The following is a 21,492-nucleotide window of genomic DNA, read 5'->3' as shown; positions in this document are numbered from 1 at the left end:
CTCCCTCCCTCCATGAGAATCCGTTTGAGTCTCTGGCTTCCCATTACGCTTGTCATGCAGCACTGTGTAGCCTGTAGGGTTTTTTTTCAAACGCTTTGGCATTTCGTTTTCAGTAACGGAGCTCTGATAGAACAGATTTGTCTCCCCATACAGCGGTCAGATCCAGTATCTCCCGTACAGTCTATGCTGGAGCTCTTTTTGGATTTGAGACTGCATTGCCACCCGTGCTGATCAGAGCTCCATGCTGGGCAAACAGGAAAAGAAAATCAAAATTTCGCAGGGCTTTTCCTGTTTACCTGGCTACTGCATCCGAGCTGAAATTGCTGTCCAGAGTGGTCACAGTGGTGCACTGTGGGATACTGCCCAGAGGCCAATACCGTCAATTTGCGGCCACACTAACCCTAATCCGATATGGTAATACCGATTTTAGCGCTACTCCTCTCATTGGGGAGGAGTACAGAAACCGATTTAAAGAGCCCTTTATATCGATATAAAGGGCCTCGTAGTGTGGACGAGTACAGCGTTAAATTGGTTTAACGCTGCTAAAATCGGTTTAAACGCATAGTGTAGACCAGGCCTTTGGGTGAATTGTTTGCTCAAGTGTGGTGCACTGAGGCAGAGCGCCTGGCTGCACAGTTTGAACAGCCAGATGCTAGGGCTGTCAGAGGAGCCTAGAGGGCTGCTGTTAGCATCAGAGAGGCTTTGAGGAACCACTTTGACAATGGGGGGCACTAACACATGTCTGTTGTGGAGTTGCTTCCCTGATGCATCCATGTACAATTTTCGGGCCCAAGCTCCATGTAACAAGCCTGTTCCCAAGAGTGTACTGATTGCTATACGCTTTTGTAGAACACAGAATAAAAATGCTGTACCATTAAATACTTTAGCCTTTATTTATTGTTAAAAAGGGTAAAACCTCACAATTGTGAAGCTCCAACTATCATTGTGCAAGCTGCGAGGGGAGTGAAGTGCTGTGAAGTGAAAAGGAATATCTGGGCATGGGGTAGAGGGGTTGGCAAAGAATTGTGCATGTGCATGTGCTGCAGTGGATCTGGTCAGTCTGCAGCTGTATGAAAGACTTGAGCATCTCTATCTGATCCTCCATAACTTTTATCATCCGCTCTGTCACTTGCCCAGCAAATGCAGCATTCTCTTTTCTGTCCTGCCTTTCGGCTTCCTAGCACTCTTTCCATTCCCTGGTCTGTCTTTCATCACGCTGCAGCACCTCCCAAAACACTTTGCTGCGCTTAAGGCAGGAGTTCTGAAACTGGGGGTCGGGAGCCCTCAGGGGGTCGGGAGGTTATTACATGGGGGGGGTTGTGAGCTGTCAGCCTCCACCCCAAACCCTGCTTTGCATCCAGCATTTAATGGTGTTAAATATGTAAAAAAGTATTTTTGATTTATAAGGGGGGGTCACACTCAGAGGGTTTCTATTTGAAAGGGGTCACCAGTACAAAAGTTTGAGTATCACTGGCCTAGGATTCTTCCTTATCTGCCGAAGCCATTTGGCAGGCGTGCATGGTGTGTTCCTCAAGGTGTCTGCTGAACAGAAGAGGGATTGTTACATTCCAGCAAACAACTGAAACATTTTAGGAACAAAGGCCTTTTGGTAGTAGAAATCACTTTCTCTCTGAGACTCTAGGCAGGCACACAGCTCTGCAAGCACCCCAATCATGATGAGTGTCGGGAGTTGGGGGGAGACGGTTGTGCATATAGACAAAACAGTCACAGCTTGCAGGACAGCTTTGCAGGGAACTCATTCTTAAATTATCACACACTTTTTCACAGTGATTGCTAAATGGCATGGTACAGTTTCCTACAATGGAACTAACAGGGCTGCAATCCCTTGGAATCTGCTTCAGAGGATTAACAAGTACCTCTTGGAAACTTTCCAGAGTCTCTCTCTGGAGGTCTCGGTGTCCATCGATACCCTGCTTGGCCATGCAGATTAGTTACACAGGGAAATGTCCAGATCACAGAAAAGAGTACCTGCCTCCCACTTTTTGATTCCCTACACAAGCTGTGGCAATTTACCCCACTTCTCATCTGCTTCCTGCTCCCCATTGAGCACTTCTAGAGTGGAGAAAAGTTCCTGGCTGCCTACCCCACCGGGTGGCCCTGGTGGGAGCTCCACATCCTCTCCTAGCTCCACTTCTTCATTCAGAATTTCAGCCTCTGGGTTACCCCCTCTTTCTGCTGCCTCTGAAGTATCCACAGGGCTATCAGCGATGGAGGTGGGGTCACCACTGAGGATAGCATTCAGCTCCTTACAGAAGTGGCAGATCTTAGGTGCACCACCAGAGCAATGGTTCTCTTCACACGCCTTGTGGTTTGCCTGCATCAGCTCCTTTATCTTCGCTCTGCACTGCTGCATGTCCTGATCATAGTTCTTTTTGCACAAGCCTCAAGAAATTTGCCCATATGTGTCCCCTCACAATAAAGTGAGGGGAAAAGACAGAAGTCTCTTGCAGGGGTGGAAGTTTTCTGTTACCAAAACTAGGCGTTTATTTTCTAAAAAGTCACATTGCAGTGTGTATGCCATTGCTGTTTTGTCGCCAAAAGGCAGGTTTTGATGACAAAACTTGCCAATGTAAACAAGCCCCAAGTATAGACAAGTTCTATGTTATAAGGGAAATTGCTTTAAATAAAAAAAAAATCTTATTCCTTAACTTCCTAAACATTAACATATTCCTCCTCCAGAATTAGGAGTGAGGGGTCTACTCACCTATTCACCTTACTCCTCATCAGCTAATAACTACGCAGTTGAGAATGTTGTATAAAAATGAGACATTTCACACAGGTATCAGATTTCCCCAAGTCTCTTTCCTGCCCATCCCTCTTGTTTTTGACAGCGCTGTGGATATTATGTGGTTTAATATGACAGTACCCCATTAACCCAGTCTTGAAAAATTGTCATTAAAATTTAGGAGTTTGTGCATAAAATTTACTCACCTGTCCTTTACTGTGGTGATTGATGATGATGATGATGATAAATTAATGATACTTTATTAATCAGAAAATAACTTCAGGAGAAGAATCAAGTAGAATTTTGCCAGGCTTTTTAACCAAATAGTCTTGTACCTCACTGGGACTGGAGGCTTCCCAGTTGTTATATCTGATTCTGTAAATATGCATAGTTCCATTGATTTAATGGAGATGTGCTGATTTACACCAGCTGGGGATTTGGCTATTCAATATAACAACATTCTACATATTCTTTTCATTCTACTTAGTCTGCATTGCTTTCTGTATTCATTGTCTAAGAGATAGGATTTGGTTTTTGCTTTTCAGGACTTTGGAGATATTCATCTAATTTGCACAACCTTCGTGTGTAAAACAAATAACCATATACTATAGCAGTTGGTATGGAAATCATTTCATGCCATGCATTACTATTAGGTTAATAACTGGTTGCAACATTAAATACATTTAGCTGTGCCTTAGGTCTTTAACTCCTATATGACTGCTAAATACCTTGATAAGACAATTATATCATGTGTCATTCTTCAACATTTCCTCCGATTTACAACTGTATTATGTTTTTTTATCACTGCTGTCTCTTAAGTCCCCAAAACAGTAGGGGCGGCAACACTGTATTGCTATTAAAAACATCTTTCCTCTAGGCACATAAAAAGCCAGTAGTCTATCCACAGACAAAATAATGACATCTTCCTCTGTAATTTGAAATGTAATAGGTTTGCTACAGAACAGCAACCTTTTTCCTGTAACTTAAATGTACTACAATACAGAAGTATGAGATCAGTAAGTTTAATGATGTTTGTTTGTATAACTATTGAACAGTAAATAGGAATAAATTTGAAACCAGTCACATTTTTATTTCTCATCCAAATCAAATGAAAAATATCAATGTGAAAAAAAGGAGGATTCTGGGAACTCCCACATCATATTCTTCATCTTCCTCGTGGCTTTAAAAACAAGATTTAGTAAGATTGAAATACTATTAGTATCCCAGTTACTAGAATTTAAAATGCACATGGTATTTTGGACAGCACTCACTGTTTTTAAAAAAGATAGAATGAGGACTGTTGATTAATAATAAACTATTTTATTACATTATTGAAAACCACCTGCTCTATGGCCTTCCCAATTCCCACCTCCACCCCTTCAGTCCATCCAGAATGCAGCAGCTAATCTCATCTTCTTTCCCCATACCTTAGACCGGGAGTTCTCAACCTTTTCTTTCTGAGGCCCACCCACAACGTGCTATCAAAACTGTACTGCCCACCTGTGCCACCACAACTATTTTCTGCATATGAAGCCAGGGCTGAAGTTAAGGGGTAAAAGCAGGGCAATTGCCCGGGTCCCCACAAAGCTAAGTTGCTGAGGCTTCAACATCAGCCTCAGGTGGTAGGGCTCAGGGCATTGCAATATTTCTTGCAGTCCTCTGTGGTGGGACTTTGGCTTTCTGCCCAGGGCCTTAATGAGTCTAATGCCAACCATGCTTGGCTGACCCCCTGAAAACCTGCCCGTGGCCCCCCCAGGGGGCCCCCGGACCCCTGGTTGAGAACCACTGCCTTAGACCTCATAATTCTCTCTTTTGAATGCTCAATTCCCTCCTCCCTTACCCGTCAAATCAAGTTTGATTCCTGTCCTTGCTTTGAAAGATCTACCCCCAGCACCTGCATATCCTCTCTATTCAAACCACCTCTCCTCTTTACTCAGTTAGTTATGCCAGTCTCCCCCAGTTCCTTTTTTCCCTCCTCTCATGCCTTAGTTTAGACCTTCTTCCACACCATCCCACATGCCTGGATTGAGCTCCCTCTTCCAGTATGTTGGGTTCCCTCCCTCTTATCATCAGCTTCCTCCTGAAAAGTTGCTTCTGTGGGGCCCACAAATGCTAATCTATATCAGCATTACACTATTGCCATCCTTTGTATTTCCCAGCATGTTTTTTATCTTCCTGTCTTTTGATTTGTAAACTGCTTGGGGGCAGGGGTTATCTGTGCCTTATCCAGACAAATTGCACTGTCAGCACATAACCAACAAAAATAATATTTTGTCTGGACTGGTAATTTCGTCTTTGAAATGTGCCAAGTTTCATTTCACAGCTGAATGAAGATAATGCAGAAAGGGTCTGAGGCATGTAAAATGTGCAAAGTCCAAGATCTCTGTTCCACATCTACTAGTAAAGTATGTACTTCAGCATAAAATGGGACTGGACACAGAATCAGTTTTAAAGCCAGTTCTAGGAGTGTTGCCCATGATTCTTTTCTCCATGTCCAGAAATCTTGTTAGTATAACCCGCCCACACACATCAAATCACCCTAAATACCTACAAAACAATATTGGGGTCTGGGGTCTGCTTAATTGGCTCTCTAAAAACACAAAAGTGTATATTTTGTTTCTGTTCTTGTAGAAATTCTTGAAGAGTTTGCATATGTCGATTCCACTGTAGGTGCGCTATCAGTGCACAGTTGTTGGGAATTTTTCCATCAGCGATACCTATCAGGTTGGCGCATGCACCTTCTTCTTCGAGTGATTGCTTATGTGTATTCCACAGTAGTGCTCACCATATGCACCAGTGCCGGAAGTTTTTCCCTTGGCAGTACCTGTAGGGGGGGCGCCCCTCACGAACCCTGGAGTGGTGCCTGCCTGGTGTGGTATAAGGGGAGCTGCGCGCTCCCCCCACCCTCAGTTCCTTCTTGTTGCCAGTGAAGGTGCGTCGGAACTTCTTAGCCCCAGCCTTGCTGTAGCTTTTCCCCAGAACTGTTCATTCAGTAGTACCTGTAGTCAGTTTAGTTTTTAGTAAAGTTTAGTTAGTTAGTGAGCCCAGGCCGGGGCATGCCCTGTGCACTGGGATTTAAGTCATGCGGCTCCTGTAGGCGTTCCATACCAAGGAGTGATCCGCACACAGACTGTCTGTGCTGCTTGGGAGAAACCCATATCAGTGAAAGGTGCAAGATCTGCAAAGTCGTTTAAGACCCAGACCAAAAAAGAAAAGGGACATTAGACTCCAAACATCCTATGGAGTTGGCGCTGGCCCCGACCCCAGCACACCGTTCAATCTATGATTCAATCAATCACTGCGGTGTCGGTACATGGAGGACCCTCCAATACCTTCGACTAGTCGGCACTGCTCCCCTTCCACGGGGCATATCAAGAGAACTGGAAAGACTCCCTCTTCACAATGGCACTGAGAGAAGTCTGGGACAGAGACTAGGCCCATGTTGGGTAGTTCTCTGTCCCCATCGGGCCCTAGGCCTCCGACTCACACAGAGCGGAGTAGCCTGTCCCCTTCGGAGAAGACCTCTCCGGAAGTCCAGGTGCCATCTACACCCAAAGCCCTCTAGGCGGCTTAGGACGTCATGTCCATGGCAGTGCCTGGAGTGCCACTGATGTCGGCCCCACGCTGCAGAGGCAAACCACCGCTGGGATCACCACAGCTGCCACTGGCCTGGTACCAGTCTCATTCGAGGGAACGTTCCTGACACCATTCACTGCCCAGTGACCGTTCAGAGCTCAGTCCATGTGGATCGCCCTCAACGCCAACTAGACTGTCTGGATAGGTGCCATCTGATCGGGACTCCTGGCACCCACTCATCTTCATGGAGCAAGCACAGACAGGACCTAGCAGATGTCGCCAATGGTCCTCGCTTGGCGGTACCACAGTCGGTCGCATGACATGACCGTGGATGCCGTTCCTGCTTGGAATCCTGCTCAAGTCGCTGCCAATGGCACCGTAGCTCCGGGCATCAATTGCTTGCTCCTCACCATCATGAGACTGCTCATGGAGCAGGCACTACCATCAGTGCCATTCTTCTGCCTCAAGGTCACGGTCCCATGGTTGACGTGGATCCCAGCACCCCCAGTCTGGAGGCAGCAGCGTGTTGTATGCCGACCCGACCTCCGCTCACAGCCGCATGTCTACAGACCAGACAGGCCAGCCTGATCAGCCAGTCCCACCAGCGTCTGAGCAAGTGCAGTGGCACTGTGCATCGTGGCCGGCCAGTGGTACCAGCGGGCACCGTGTACTCCGGCACAGCCCCCAGTGGGAGCTCGCTCGGTGGCCAGAACGTCGGAAGCACCATCGGCCTCCATCCCTAGGCCACCGAGGAAAGAGTCCAGTTTACCCGCTTCCTCGGTGCCCTGCCCAAAGTCTGACCAGGGGATGGATCCTCTGGTGCCAGCCAACACCCAAAGCATTGCACCAGCTTCCTCGCCCTGTCTGGAGGAGCTCATTGCGGCCCCGCCCCTCTCCTTCCCGCAGGAGGACTACTGGGCCCGTCAAGAATTACTAAAAAGGGTGGCAGCGAGCCTCCATCTCCAGGCAGAGGAAATGGAGGAGCCCTCAGACTCCCTGTTCAATGTTCTGTCCCCCTCAGCACCAGGCAGGGTGGCATTCCCACTCCATGAAAGGATAGTGAAAATTTCACGTGCCCTGTGGCAAACACCAGCTTCATTGGCTCCCATCTCTAAGAAGGCGGAGCACAAGTACTTTGAACCCACTAAGGGGGACAAGTATTTGTATACCCACCTGGCGCCCAACTCCTTGATGGTCAAGTCAGTCAAGCACACGGAGCGACGGGGCAGGCAGCCCCAATCCCAAAGAACAAAGACTCTCAGAGGCTGGATGCTTTCGGGAGAAAAATTTATTCATCGTCAAGCTTCCAGCTGAGAGTAGCAAATCATCAGGCTCTCCTGGATTGCTACAAGTTTAATCTCTGGGGATCCCTCCCCAAGTTCTAAGACTCCCTCTGGGAGCACAATAGAAAGGAGTTCGAGGCGCTCGTGGAGGAAGGGGCAGCTGCTGCAAGGGCGTCCCTGCAGGCCACTTTGGGTGCAGTGGACACAGCCGCACAGTCCATGGCTTCAGCGATGTCAGTGAGACAGACATCCTGGCTTCTGCTGTCTGGGCTATTCAGCGAAGCGCCGTTGCCGATGCAGGATCTCCCTTTTAACGGGAAGGCGTTGTTTGCGGAGGAAATGGACTCAAGGCTGCACGGCATGAAAGACTCCCGCACGACCCTCCAGGCCTTTGCATCTATGTCTCTCCTCTGGCAAAACCCAAGATCAAGCCATGGCAGGATCCCGCCCAGGCTGCCCTCCCGAAATACAAGGCTGTCCATAAGAAGCAACGGGACTATAAGAAACGCCTGCAAAGACAAAACTGGTCTGCCCCCCAGCCTGGGTCCTCTAAGGGCAAGTAGGCGGGTGAAAAGCATTTTTGATGGGATGTTTCATAAGGACAAGGTCCAGCTCCGCTCACACCCCACGTTCCTCCCAAAGGTGGTCTCTGCCTACCACATGGGTCAGGACATTTTTCTACCAGTCCTTTGCCCCAAACCTCACGCAACTAATGAGGAACTTTGCCTCCACACACTCGATGTGAGGCGGGCTCTGTCATTCTACCTCAAGTGAATCAAGCCATTCAGAAAGTCCTCACAGCTGTTTGTCACCCTCAGCTGAGCATGTGAGAGGCCAGCTGATTTTCCACTCAGCGGCTGTCCAACTGGATCACTTTGTGCATTTGCTCCTGTATGAGCTGGTGAGTGTTTTCCCACCGCCTACAGTTAGGGCAATTCGACGCGGGGCGCAGGCCTCGTCGTCTGCCTTTGTGGCCCACATCCCTATTCAGGACATTTGTAGGGCTGCCACGTAGTCTTCAGTTCACACATTCACCTCGCATTATGCAATAGTCTCCCAAACCGGGGATGACGCCGGGTTCAGCAGGTCAGTACTCCATCCTGAGAACTTGTGAACTCTTACCCACCTCCAGCAGATACAGGTTGGAATCACCTACTGTGGAATACGCATGAGCAATCACTCGAAGAAGAAAAAACAGTTACCTTTTCCATAACTAGTGTTCTTCGAGATGTGTTGCTTATGTCTATTCCACATTCCGCCCTCCTTCCCCACTGCTGGAGTTGTCTGGCAAGAAGGAACTGAGGGTGGGGGGAGCACGCAGCTCCCCTTATACCATGCCAGGCAGGCGCCACTCCAGTGCCAACAGATTCGACTCCCTCTTGGTCAGAGGAAGCAGATTTGTCATCAGATTCTGAGGTTGGTTTTTATCACTACCTAGTTGCATACAGCATGCATCTTTGGGTACCTGCCAAACCTGGTACCTACTGGAACCTCACAAAGACTAACGGCCCAGACATAATTGGGTCCCAGGCCCATATCCATGGCTATTCTGGAACCCTTGGGGTTTCCAGCTGGCCTCCAGATCTCCCCATTCCCCTCATTCTACTGCTTTGGATATGAATAAGGAGTAGCCACATTAGAAACAGCAAGTGTCCTCTCTTAGTACTGAGTCTGGTATCAAGCAAGAGGAAGTCCCTTCAGCAGATCTGCCTGTAGGGGAATTAGAGGAAGCTCTACCTCATCACAGTTTGGATTCCTCTTTCTCATCACCAGATGAGACAGTTGTATTGGAGACCACTTCTCCCCCACCTGATTATTACAAAGCCCATCAATACTTATTAAGGAGGATGGATGTAGCTCTGGATATCCAGCCGGAGGAAGCACTGGATATTCAGCTAGACTTGTGGACTGTGACAGGGTGCCACCTGATGTACTGGGGTACCACTGAGACTGCCTGTTCCACCAGGCTGGGCTCCCTCAATCTGTCCTGCTGTGCCAGGCTCTCAAGCCTCCTCCAGCACACACACAGGGAGGGACACACCCAGCTGCAGAAGGACACAGACACTGAAATCACTATTGCATGGGAAGGCTTTCAGCCAAGGAATTGCCCAGCATTCAAGTGTACTCCCCCTCTGGAGAGTAAACCCAAAATTGTATTGTCTTGCGCTGCACCAAGAACTGTACAATGTAAGCTAATTGAAATTTGCCCACTCCCTCACTGTGGAGAGAGATGACAGCTTTTTGCCGGCTCTCAGGACAGCCAACATATCAAAGCAGATTAACTTAGTAAATAAACAAAAATTGCAAAATGAGCGTAACACACTAGATAGGTAGATTTCAATACAAAGAGAAAAGACGCCAAAAAGCTAAACCAGTCTGGTAGGAAGCTTTGTTCTACCTGAGGTCTCCAATTCAGAATTGCAAACCAAAGGACATAATTGGATCATTACAATGTTAGCCTCTGGGATAATATTTTAAAGACAAGAATTCTACATAGTGGTAGAAGAAGGCAATTAGTGATCATCTTAGATGCATCTGACTGCAGCTCAGCCATGGCTTTGGCCATTACTATACAGCAGTGTTCATGGCTGCAGTTGTCTGGTTTCCCCCAGAAGTTCAACAGACCTTTCAGTACCTCCTATCTGAGGATCCTTCACTCTTTTCTGAGGAAGTTGATGAGAGGCTGCATAGTCACAAGGATTCAAGAGCAACCTTTAAGCCACTGGGTATTTATACACTGATAGCAAAAATTAAGCTGTTTTGCCCACAGCAGTCCTCCATGTATCCAGTTTTCATGCTTTGTACCCAGGACCTATCCAGAAAGAAGGGCAGAGGTTACAAGAGGTGTCAGGTACCTCTCTCCTCCTCTGCAACTGGCAGTTCATCTAGACAAGATGGGTCCTCCAAACAAGCATTTTGACACATTGGTTGAGGTCATACTACCAGTCCCAACAGTGCCATCTTTTCCCACCCCTATCTTTGCCTGTCATCTATCCCATTTCCTAAATGCTTGGTCCTGCATCACCATAGATCATTGGGTCTTAAGCACAGTGGAAGTGGGATATACCTTTCAGTTTGTTTCTGTTCTCACTCCCACCGCCCTTCCCTGTCTGTTATCACGGACCACTCTCCTGAGGTCATTCTACTACACGAGGTGCAATTCCTCTGACTTGTGGGGAATATAGAGGAAGTTCCCCTGTTTCTTGCTACTTCCTAAGCCAGAAAGCAGAAGAGGGTCTCAGGCCTATTTTAGATCTAAGAAAGCTCATGTAGCTTTTAAAGAAAACAAACTTCTGGATGGTCACTCTGGCCTTCATTATTCCTTCACTGGACCTGGGGGACCGATATGGTGCCCTTGACTTAAAGGATGCATATTTTCACATTACAATTCATCAGAACCATCAAATTTTCCTCAAGTTCATGGTAAACAGATCCCGCTTCCATTTTCAGTGCTACCCTTTGGCCCGTCATGTTAACAGAATTCATGGCTTATACTTATCGCCCCAGCATGGTCCCAACAACACTGGTTCTTGGCTGATTCTAGCACTATTGGTCAGACTACTACTCCTGCTGGAGGGAGATGTGATCTCTCAGGATCATATCTTCCTTCTCAGTCACAGCCTGCAGGCGCTTCATCTGACAGCCAATATTCTTGCCTTTGGAAGAGGTTGTCCTCTTGATAATTTGATTTTCTGATTGACTTCAGATGCAAATTTGATTCTCATTGTCTTTGGCCTACCCTGATCTATTTACATTTGAGACATAGGCAGACAGGCAAATCAACATTCCTTTGTCTGGGAAAAACTTGCTTACCAAACCCTGCCTGCTTTCATGGTTTTGAGCATATTTTTAGTACATATCTACAACTTTTTAATTGTTACATCACACAATGATTATGATGACCAGTATGATATAAGTTTCATTTGATACCTTACATGACATTCTTATAGATAAATACCATGGCAGCGATGTGTTAGGTATAGTGAGTTTGTCAGGCTTGATTGCAGTTGCTGTTACATGACAGCAAACTCTTTTGTCAGTGAGCAATGAAGGTCTCATAGGTCACACTGATGTCAGATGAAACTTTGATATTTTCACCAGTAGACATGGGTCTTCATGCTAAAATAACATTATTGCACCCTTGAGCTAGCCTGTGATCTTTTTTCCATTTTCCCATTTCAGAAACTCACCATTTTGTGGGAGAGAAGTGGCTTGCCAGTTAAAGAAGTTTCCCACCTTAGTATCTGCTATTTGTTTAACTCTTGAGAATTTTGAGACAAAAATGAGTAATGTTTAATGTTTTTTTTCATGGAACTAAGAATGAAGATTTGTTTAGGGGAGTTGGCCAGTTTTGACCGAGGGGCGGGGGAAGGGTAATCTCTCACAGCTCTAACCTGGAATGTATATGGTGAAATAAATTTTAAAAAAATGTTATTCTCTATTCATCAGCTTAGTATGTCTTTGCTATGTTTTATCTACACATTGTAATTACATTATTTGTTTTTCTAGAAATATCAGTAGCAAGATCTAGCATCATAGAAGAAAAACTATGTGGTGGTAAGTTTTTCATTTCTCTGTAGCAGAATCTTTACCTGTTTTTTTTTTAAATCGTATAATTGATTCCTATTTTTCTCCATTTGTTTCACCTCTTGCTCCCTTCTCATTTACTCTACCTTCAAATTCCATATTCTCATTACTTACATTTTCTGAGAAAAACAGACTGTAGTTACCAGAAGCTTCCTCATTAAATATCTGACTGCCACTGGCTACCTTTGAGTCAACAGCATGTTACCTGAAGTTCTTACTCTCTCCTTCTTGCCTCCCCCAAGGCAATCACCCTTCTCTCTGCAGTAGAAAGCCCTATTATAAGCAAGTTACTTGCAGATCAAAAATCTGGAAAGTCACTGCACCAATCCAGGATAATAATTTCACTATCCACACTTGGGAGTCAAATGAACAACCTTGAGCCATCTTAGTCACCCATTTAATGTCTTAGACTGTATCTATAGCTCTTTATCAGCAAGCTGCCAAAAACAAAACAAACAAAATAAAAAAAACCCTGCAAAACAACCACAACATTAGCAAAACAGGTCCTGAAAAACATAAAAATAAAATAATACTTTATTTTAGTTTATAACAATTGCACCTACTAAGTATTTAGCCACAGTCAAAATTCTGGCTGATTCTAGCATTCTTATGTACAATGGAAGCAATTTTTCATTAAAGGAAAGGGGAGTGAGTTCAGTGGGGAGAAGTGAAGTCATGAGTGTGCACGTGTTCTACTCTGAGATTCACTCTGAATTGATTGTTTTCTGGCTTCCTCACTTTTTTACCAAGTTCTGTGTCCGGGGAAAATTTTTGCCAAAAAATAGAAAGTGATTCATGGGCCACTTACATATATTAGTACCCAAGTTAGCCACTTAAATCCACATTTAGGCACCTAAAACCTATTTGAGGCATATAAGTACAGATTTATGTTCCTGCTGAAAATAGGGCCCCTATGAATATTCCCTTCTATATTCCAGTGCTACTACCCAATTTCAGCAGAGGACACTATGGCCAGATTTTGAGACACGTACCTCCCATTATGATTAAGGCTACAATTATGTACAGAAGTCACGGAATCTGTGACTTCCAGAGTCCTCCGTGACATTTTCCACTTCAGCCCTGGGGCAGCAGGGCTGGAGCTGGCAGTTGGCAGCCTTGCTGCAGCTCCCAGCCACCCAGGGGCCCCCGGACCTCCCAACCATTGCAGAGGATGGGGGTTCCCTGGGCATGGCTTGGGGCCCCCTCGCAGCTGGCAAGCTACCACAAGCGGCAGAGCCCTCCCTTGCAGCTGCCGAGCCACTATGGGCGGCATGGGAACCCCACAGCTTCTAAGCCACCAAGGGCTGTGGGGGGAACCCCAGAGCCCCAGCAGCTGTGGTTGCTGGATCCTCTTCCCTTCCCAATTTGTCAGGGATATTTTTAGTAAAAGTCAGGGACAGGTCACAGGCTTCTGTGAATTTTTATTTATTTCCTGTGACCTGTCATGAGTTTTATTAAAAATACCCATGCCAAAATCTTAGCCTTAATTATAATCAATGAGAGTTAGGCACCTAAATACTTTTGAGGATCTAGGCCTATAATCCATCATTTGGGCACTTTTAGTTAATCAAATGTCAGTTTGTATAAAACTAAGCTGGGTAATTAGGATAAAAATTTGAACTACTTGTTGTTATCCCTTCATTCACCACACCAAACAAACACAGCTCTATCTTTGAAAAAGTGGTGCAAGGCAATGTAATTCTCTTACCTCTGATTCATCAGTAGCTGGTGCCAACTTCTGGTGTGTGTGTGTGTGTGTCTGTCCATCTGTGTCTATGTGTCTCCTGCTATCTCTCACCCCTCAGTGGCATCAGGGAATATGCATCTGGCTCCTTCCCAGATTTTCAAGCCTTGGGCTTGCTTCCCAATTTTACTTCTTTAGGGGGTCCACTATTCTACAGATCCCACAATATTGTCTAGGGGCAGAGCAAGTGGAAAGATTCCTGCTTATACTGCTGTACATTACACTTCTCTTGAACTCTCAGGCTGAGATGCTCCAGCGTGTATTGGACATTGGGAAATCCTTGTTCCCCTGTTCTCCCTACAGTGCTAATACTCCCCCTCCCACCCCCACTTACAAAAATAATTATGCAGGATGGGGAAGTGAGCAACTTGGCCACACATTCAAGATATAGGAAGAGTGAGAGGGCCCACCAGGAGGTGAATGGGGTGTTTGAAAAGCACCAGGCCATTGTCCCTGGAAGAAAGCACCAGGTAAAGGAGACTTCCAGAGCCTTTTAGGAGAGCAGGGTTAGGTGTCTTTTATTGGTTTTGATTAAACTTACTTGGATTTCACCTTAGTTCTTTGTTCTAAATTGTCCCTACTAGTCACTGAGTATAACAGAAATAATTAGAAGACCAACATTCAAGGAGATGATTTGATTCAATCAAAATGAATTAGTGTAGATAATATATCTTTTAAAAATACTACATGAAAATGAAAATGATGCTGTTAGATACTTTGCAGTACAATTTACAGAACTGAATTTAGGCAGAGATTTTCAAAATACTTAAAGAAATGCAATTAATTTCAATCGAAGTTGGGCACCTAACTCCTTTTGAAAACCCAGCCATAATCAATATTATTACAGTACTACAGATGTGGTGATATAAGATGCTGATAGTGATCTCTAGGGATATGCAGTGTATTTTCAATTACCAGTAAAAATCTTGGCGATTGACATTTCCAAGAAATGCATAACTCCATGAGATACTTTATTCCCTTCTGGATCAAAGCACCTGTTCGAGTTTTTTTCAAATGTTTCAAAACTCTGATTGTGACTGCCTTAAAGGTAATGTTGTCTTTTGCTATCTGTTCTTCAGAGTTTAACATGTTCCACATGATTGCAGTGGGCTTGAGCAGTTCTATACTTGGCTGCCTCCTTACACTGCTTGTTTACACTTACTGCCAACGATATCAGCAGCAATCCCATGATGCAACTGTTATCCATCCAGTGTCGCCAGCTCCTCTTAATACCAGTATCACTAACCATATCAACAAACTGGACAAGTATGATTCTGTAGAAGCCATCAAGGTAAGCAATGGATAGAGTTGTCTGTAATGTGAGGCTCTGTATAACTGTATACAGTAATTACAGTGTACCAAAGGAATTCTAATGATACATTTTTACAGTGAAAGGTGGACTCAAGATCATACAAATATTAAATATACAAATACCAGATGTTTGAATAACTAAGTTAAATTCATATTTGTAGTGTAATAATTGTAGATTTCTTATCACACCAGCCTATATTACAATGAAGATATTATCATGCATTGGCTGGGATGTACAATTTGTGCACCACTGACCTTTGTTGAAAGAAATCAGACTATTGCTCAAGTGTTTTCTTTGAAACTATCGTCCTCCAGTATCTGGTTTAAAAAGTAGATTCGGACCTCAAAAATCATAGTGGTGTCTAATGGAGACTTTCCTTTAGTTCAAATAACTGGCAGCAAAAGCTTCTGTCCTCCTTCCCATTATATGTGTGTGATTTAGCTGGAGAACAGTGACTTTCAAGAAAACATAAAATTATCACAGACAAAGTTTGCGGATGACAAAGATTAAGGGAAATATAAATAATGAAGAGGACAGAGATACAAAATGATCCGGATTGCTTTGTAAGTTAGGCTCAAGCAAACAAATATGTGCTTTAATAAGGCCAAATGTGAATTTATACATCTTAATACAAAGAGTGTAGCTCTTACAGAATGGGGGACTGAATCCTGGGAAGCAGTGACTCTAAAAGGGACTTGACATTCATGCTGGGTAATCACCTGAACATGAGCTTCCAGGGCGACGCTGTGGCCAAAAGGGCTAATATGACCATTGGATATATAAAATAGAGAATATAGTGTTGGAGTAGAGAGGCTGTATTACCTCTGTATTTGGCACTGAAGTCCACAGTTCAGATAGGGTGTGGATAAATTTGAAAGTTTAAGAGAAGAGCCACGAAGAGAAGGTTAAGGAGTGACTTGATCACAGTCTATAAGTACCTACATGGGGAACAAAAAATGGATAATGGACTTTTCAGTTCAACAGACAAAGCTTTAATAAGATCCAATGGCTTGAAGTTGGAGCTAGATAAATTCAGATGGAAATAAATTGCATATTTTTAACAGGGAAGGTAATTAATCTTCGGGACAATTTACCCAAGGCTTGTGGTGGATTCTCCATCACTGGCAATTTTTTAAATGAAGATTCGATGTTTTTCGATAAGATATGCTGTAGTGTGAACAGGAATTAATTCAGGGAAGTTCTGTGGTCTGTGTTATGCAAGAGGTCAGACTAAACGATCACAGTGGTCCCTTCTGCCTTATAATCTTTGAACCAAATGTGTGATGGGTCAGATCTTCAACTGGTGTTGATCTGCATAGCACAGTGTGACTCAAGCTGCATAAATTTATACCAGCTGAGAATCTGGCATGATATCTACACTACATTGCCATAGATTATAAATTCCTCTGTAATATTTCACCTCTTATATCTAGACTTTGCAGAATTCAATTTTTATTTTATATAGTTTCAATAGATAATGTCAATGTTTATTTTTAAGCATTTTTTAGAGTTTTATCTATTTAAATTTTCACGGATGTGCAAAATTGTGAGTTTTAAGTATTTTTTGGTTTTAGCAATTTAAATTTTCACAGTTTGGGGAAATTATGGGGGGAGATCTGAGAATGGGGAAGGGACAGACAATGACATTAGACTTCAAGATTCTAAAAGTTGAAGCTTTATAACTGTTAAAATATCAAGTGTCAACATCACATGTTAAAACACATAAAGTAAATATCCTTATCTAATAAATTCTGAAGCAACATTTTTGCTTACTTTGCCTGTCTAAGGCCTGGTCTACATGTGTGTGGGGGGGAATCAATCTCAGATACGCAACTTCAGCTACGAGAATAGCGTAGCTGAAGTCAGTGTATCTTAGATCAACATAGAATCACTTACTTTGCATCCTCGCGGCACAAGATCGACGGCTGCCACTCCCCCGTCAACTTTGCTTCCACCTCTCACCAAGCTAGAGTTCAGCAGTCAACGGGAGAGTGATCGGGGATCGATGTATGTCATCTACACTACATGCAATAAATCAATCCCCGTAGATCAATTACTACCAGCCCATGCAGCGAGTAGTATAGACGTACCCTGAAATTTGATGATCATTAGTGAAAATATTGTTTGTCTCTATGTGTATGATGAAATTGACATTTACCAGTATCTACCTATAACAAATCTAATCATGACAAGTCTACTTATAACGATTTAGAACAGCTTCCTATTGCAAAATTCCTAAAGTATGCAAGATTGAGCATGCAAGATTGGGCATTTGTATGCTATCTAGCCAAATACATTCAGATTATTGAATTTATGTGCTATAGCAAAATTTTCTGAAGCATTTGTGAAGTCCTGGATAGTTAATTTTTTTCTCTTTTTTGCTTTTTCCATTTGTTTCTTAAATAAAATAAAATAAAAAATCTAGGAAATTAGGAAGGAGAGATTATACTTTGCAATCAATGGGGTATCCTATTTAGGTATTTTTGAAAATGCACTAGGCACCTATCTGCATGTTTAAGTGCCTAAATACCTTTGAAAATCTGGCTCTAAAATGCCTAAATCTCTTTTGAAAATGGAATTTATATGCCTAAATCACTTAGATGTTCTTTAAAAATTTTCACTCGAAATCAAGGAATGTGTAATCTAGAGGGAAATTATATAAAAAGTCTAAGTCGACGAAGCTGTACAGAACCATTTTGACAATGAAAATACTATAAGAAAGAAGAATATATAGTATAAAAATTTACATGTGATTATCTTAGATTGGAAAAAAAAAACCTATAAGGTTATATTGTTGTACTGGACCAATATTGTATGGGATCATGTAGTTAAGGGCTTCATTGTAACACATATGTGCATACAAATGCAGAGTTTTGTAGTAAATATATGTATTTCAGGGGCACTCTGGTTGCATTGTTGTTTGAATCTGTGACCCTGGAGGTTTGTCCACTAAAATTATTTTAGTAAAATGATACATTTTACTATTCTTTTTCTAGGCATTTAACAAAAACAACCTGATCTTGGAGGAGAGAAACAAATACTTCAATCCACATCTTACTGCAAAGACCTATTCTAATGCCTATTTTACAGATCTCAATAATTATGATGAGTACTAATGGATTTGTGTATTTTCTGGTCTCTGGTAACTCCCCAATCCCCCAAAGCCTGTGCTACATGACCGCTCATGTGTTTGAGGCTTCAGAGATGAAGTTCGGAGACATTTCAAGCACAGTCCAAGCCATCAGTATCCCATTGCTGCCAAAAAAACAAACACCTGTATGTGACATGATGTTCTCTTTTGCAAGAGTGAAAGGTTGGCCTGCAGTACGGAATGCAGATTTAGTAGCTGGGCATAGTGGAATGAGTCCTGAGGAGTAGATCACTTTGTTTGTGTTTATAAATGTTCAGTCAGATTTCTCTAACATGTTGCAAACTAATTTCTTGCGCTTTTTAAAAGACTGTAACCACTTGGAAGAGGGTGCCAGGAATATGACTTCTATTTCCTTTTGGACATTGTATGCTTGTTTCCATTGGGTTTGAGGAGAAAACTCTGCATCTAGCAGTGGGGCCCTCTGAGGAGTCTTCCTGACATTATATTGCCAAAAAAGCTCATAGAACATTGAGTAAATAATGAGGAGAAATTTGGCCGCACAGTGTTATTTTGTAGTAACTCCAACAGTCCAGAGTTAATCTTCCTAGATTGTGAAGTGTTTCAGCTGGAACTCTTGGAAGTTTTCCAGCTGTTTAGATCTTGAAGCAAACAAAATATACCAAGAGATATGCTTCTTGTGATAAAAAGGGAAATCTGAAGAGTAGATGGTTCAAAGTTGTGAGATAATTTAAGCCTTCATCTTGTTTATTTTATTTTTGGGAGGTTACATTTGAACATTTTCTGCATGTCGTTAGTACCTAATGTTACTGTACTGTAGGGACTTGCATGATTCATGGCATTCCAAAGACCTCTTCTCCTCAGAGTGTGCATATGGAACTCACTTGACTAGTCTGCTGTAGCATCCAAAGACATGCCAGTGAGTGGCAGAAACAACCCTACCATGATTTATCCACCACACCCTTTCCTTGACTCTTGGGAACATATGCCTAATAATAGAATTGCTTTTCTTCTCACAAGTCCTTGTTTATACATGCCTGTTTGAAAACAACAACAACAAAAGGAAGAAAAAAGTGCCAGATGTGTTATGAAAAGCATTCTTTTCATCTTCTTGATGTGTCTGATCCATGCTAATCAACCTGTGCCAGAACCATTAATAATGTTGTTTAAAGTGAGCTTCCTTTGAGGCTCCATTGATGTGAATATTTAACGTACTAGCTGCTTTTTAAGCTGTCACTTTTAAATTCTTGTGCAAGGGCAGATGAGGAAACAGTAGCAGTCCTCAAATGATGGCCCAACTTCTCTTGGTCTCCTCTTCTCCCACCACATCTGTAATATTTGTATATTTGGAAGAGAAATTCCTGGTGTACCATTGACATGAAAATGGCAGGGGTGTGGGACATTTGTTCATCTGAGAGTGCTGAACCGCATATATCATAAAAGGACAATTCAAAGGTTTCTAAATGTTATTCTCAAAGACTTCCTAAGCAAAGTTAAGAAGTTAATAAGAAGATTTGAATCATTGCCTATTTTAAACTATATACCATACCAAGATTATCACATCAGAAATGTTAAAAGGGGGGCGAGTTGGAGGGAGAAAATACAAAGTGGAGATGTTTCAACATGGGAGAGCCTGTGCTCTTTAGATTAAAGTATAGCTAGACACAAAGGGAAAAGGTTTGCAAAGGCAAATGTTAGAATGTAATGGTTCAAAATTCTGCAAGGCAAATCTATTAAAAGATGCCAAGGAGCATAGAATTTTGTGTGAGGGTCTATATGAATTTAGAATCATAGAGTATCAGGGTTGGGGCAGGGATATCTCAGTGGTTTGAGCATTGATCTGCTAAACCCAGGGTTGTGAGCTCAATCCTTGAGGCAGGCCATTTAGGGATCTGAGGCAGCAGGCCCAATCCTCAGACACATTTTTGCCATTGATCCTGAAACAACCCCTTCAAGGATTGAACTTATACCCTTGGGTTTAACAGGCCAATGCTTAAATGACTGAGCTATCTCCCTTCGTACATGGCAAGCTTCTAGACTAGTTATGGGACTAATTCTTCATAACATATTGTAGTGAGCAATACTTTTGAATCGGAATAGGTTCAAATACCATATTTTACTTAGGTTCCATGAAAATAATTAAGATTGGTTTCCTAATTGTTTCCATGGGAGTATTTTCAGTGTTCATTTTAACTGTCAATTAAAAATAAATCCTCCACCCTCAGACAGGTTCACACCAAAAAATGTGGTGGAACTAATTCTCTTTTGTCTACCATTGTAATACTGTACTTTTGATGTGTTTCCTAAGAAACTGCCTCACACATTTATTTCCCTTAGGAAAGATGAAATTACCTTTTCAAAAAAATTCAATGGAATGGGGAGGGGGAACTTTCCAAATCATAACCAGCTTGGTATTAGCATCACTCTGCTGCTGCTGTGAAATAAAACACTTCATTTAAATAGCATAAAGAAAATAAAATCTGAATTGCTGCCACTGCCTGAAAAACAAACCAAACAGAAAACAAAACTAGAAACCCCACTTTTCTTCCTTCCTTCTCTACTAACAGCAGTGTTAGTCTGGCTTCTGTATTTTAAATTTAGCCTATTAGCTGTTAGACCCATAGTTTTTAAAATATTTAAAGTATCTATCTTTTGAATTTTAATGTTTTATCAAAATTATCTGAAATGAGTCCATGTTTTACTCTACAATGTTTTTGAGGGGTATATATCTAACTATACAGATCTATTGGCCATTCCATATACAGTCACTGTGTTAGATCTGTGATGGCAATACCCATGGGATAAATTGCAAAGCCATATGATTAACTGCATTTAGCCTTCCTGCACTCTGCCCACTAATCCATCTCCCACAAGACTATTTCAAACATTCCAAATCTCTGAGCAGCTTCAAAGTGATGTCATTTTTTAAAAAAAATCAACCTGCCAGAGAAATGTTTCCTTCGTTTCTTTCAAATATAAAATGTATTTCCCCAAATTACCCTGTGGCCCAAGCTGGGGCAATAATTAGTCCTATAGCACAAAAAGGTTTTATGTCTGTATCTCGTGTTCCCTCAGGGTAAGAAATTGCATATTCATATCACTGGAAAGGAGAGATCCCAAGTTTCCCAGTGGGAC

General features: G+C 42.9%; 1 protein-coding gene across 2 annotated transcripts in view; it reads left to right on the top strand.

Annotated features, from left to right (window-relative positions):
- SEMA5A (semaphorin 5A) overlaps positions 1-20,843 on the top strand; it is a 620,036-nt gene extending 599,193 nt beyond the window's left edge. For both annotated transcript variants that reach the window (XM_030551691.1, XM_030551692.1), the window contains exons 20-22: positions 12,115-12,162; positions 15,016-15,227; positions 18,245-20,843. In XM_030551691.1, the coding sequence (XP_030407551.1) occupies positions 12,115-12,162; positions 15,016-15,227; positions 18,245-18,364 (380 nt within the window). In that variant the 3' untranslated portion in view covers positions 18,365-20,843. The remainder of the gene's footprint in view (positions 1-12,114; positions 12,163-15,015; positions 15,228-18,244) is intronic.
- Positions 20,844-21,492: the final 649 nt, after the last annotated feature.

The sequence above is a fragment of the Gopherus evgoodei genome, chromosome 2 (genome assembly GCF_007399415.2).
Source record: "Gopherus evgoodei ecotype Sinaloan lineage chromosome 2, rGopEvg1_v1.p, whole genome shotgun sequence".
Taxonomy (NCBI): domain Eukaryota; kingdom Metazoa; phylum Chordata; order Testudines; family Testudinidae; genus Gopherus; species Gopherus evgoodei.
Note: the sequence above shows the minus strand (reverse complement) of the source record. Positions and strands in the feature narration are given on the sequence as shown.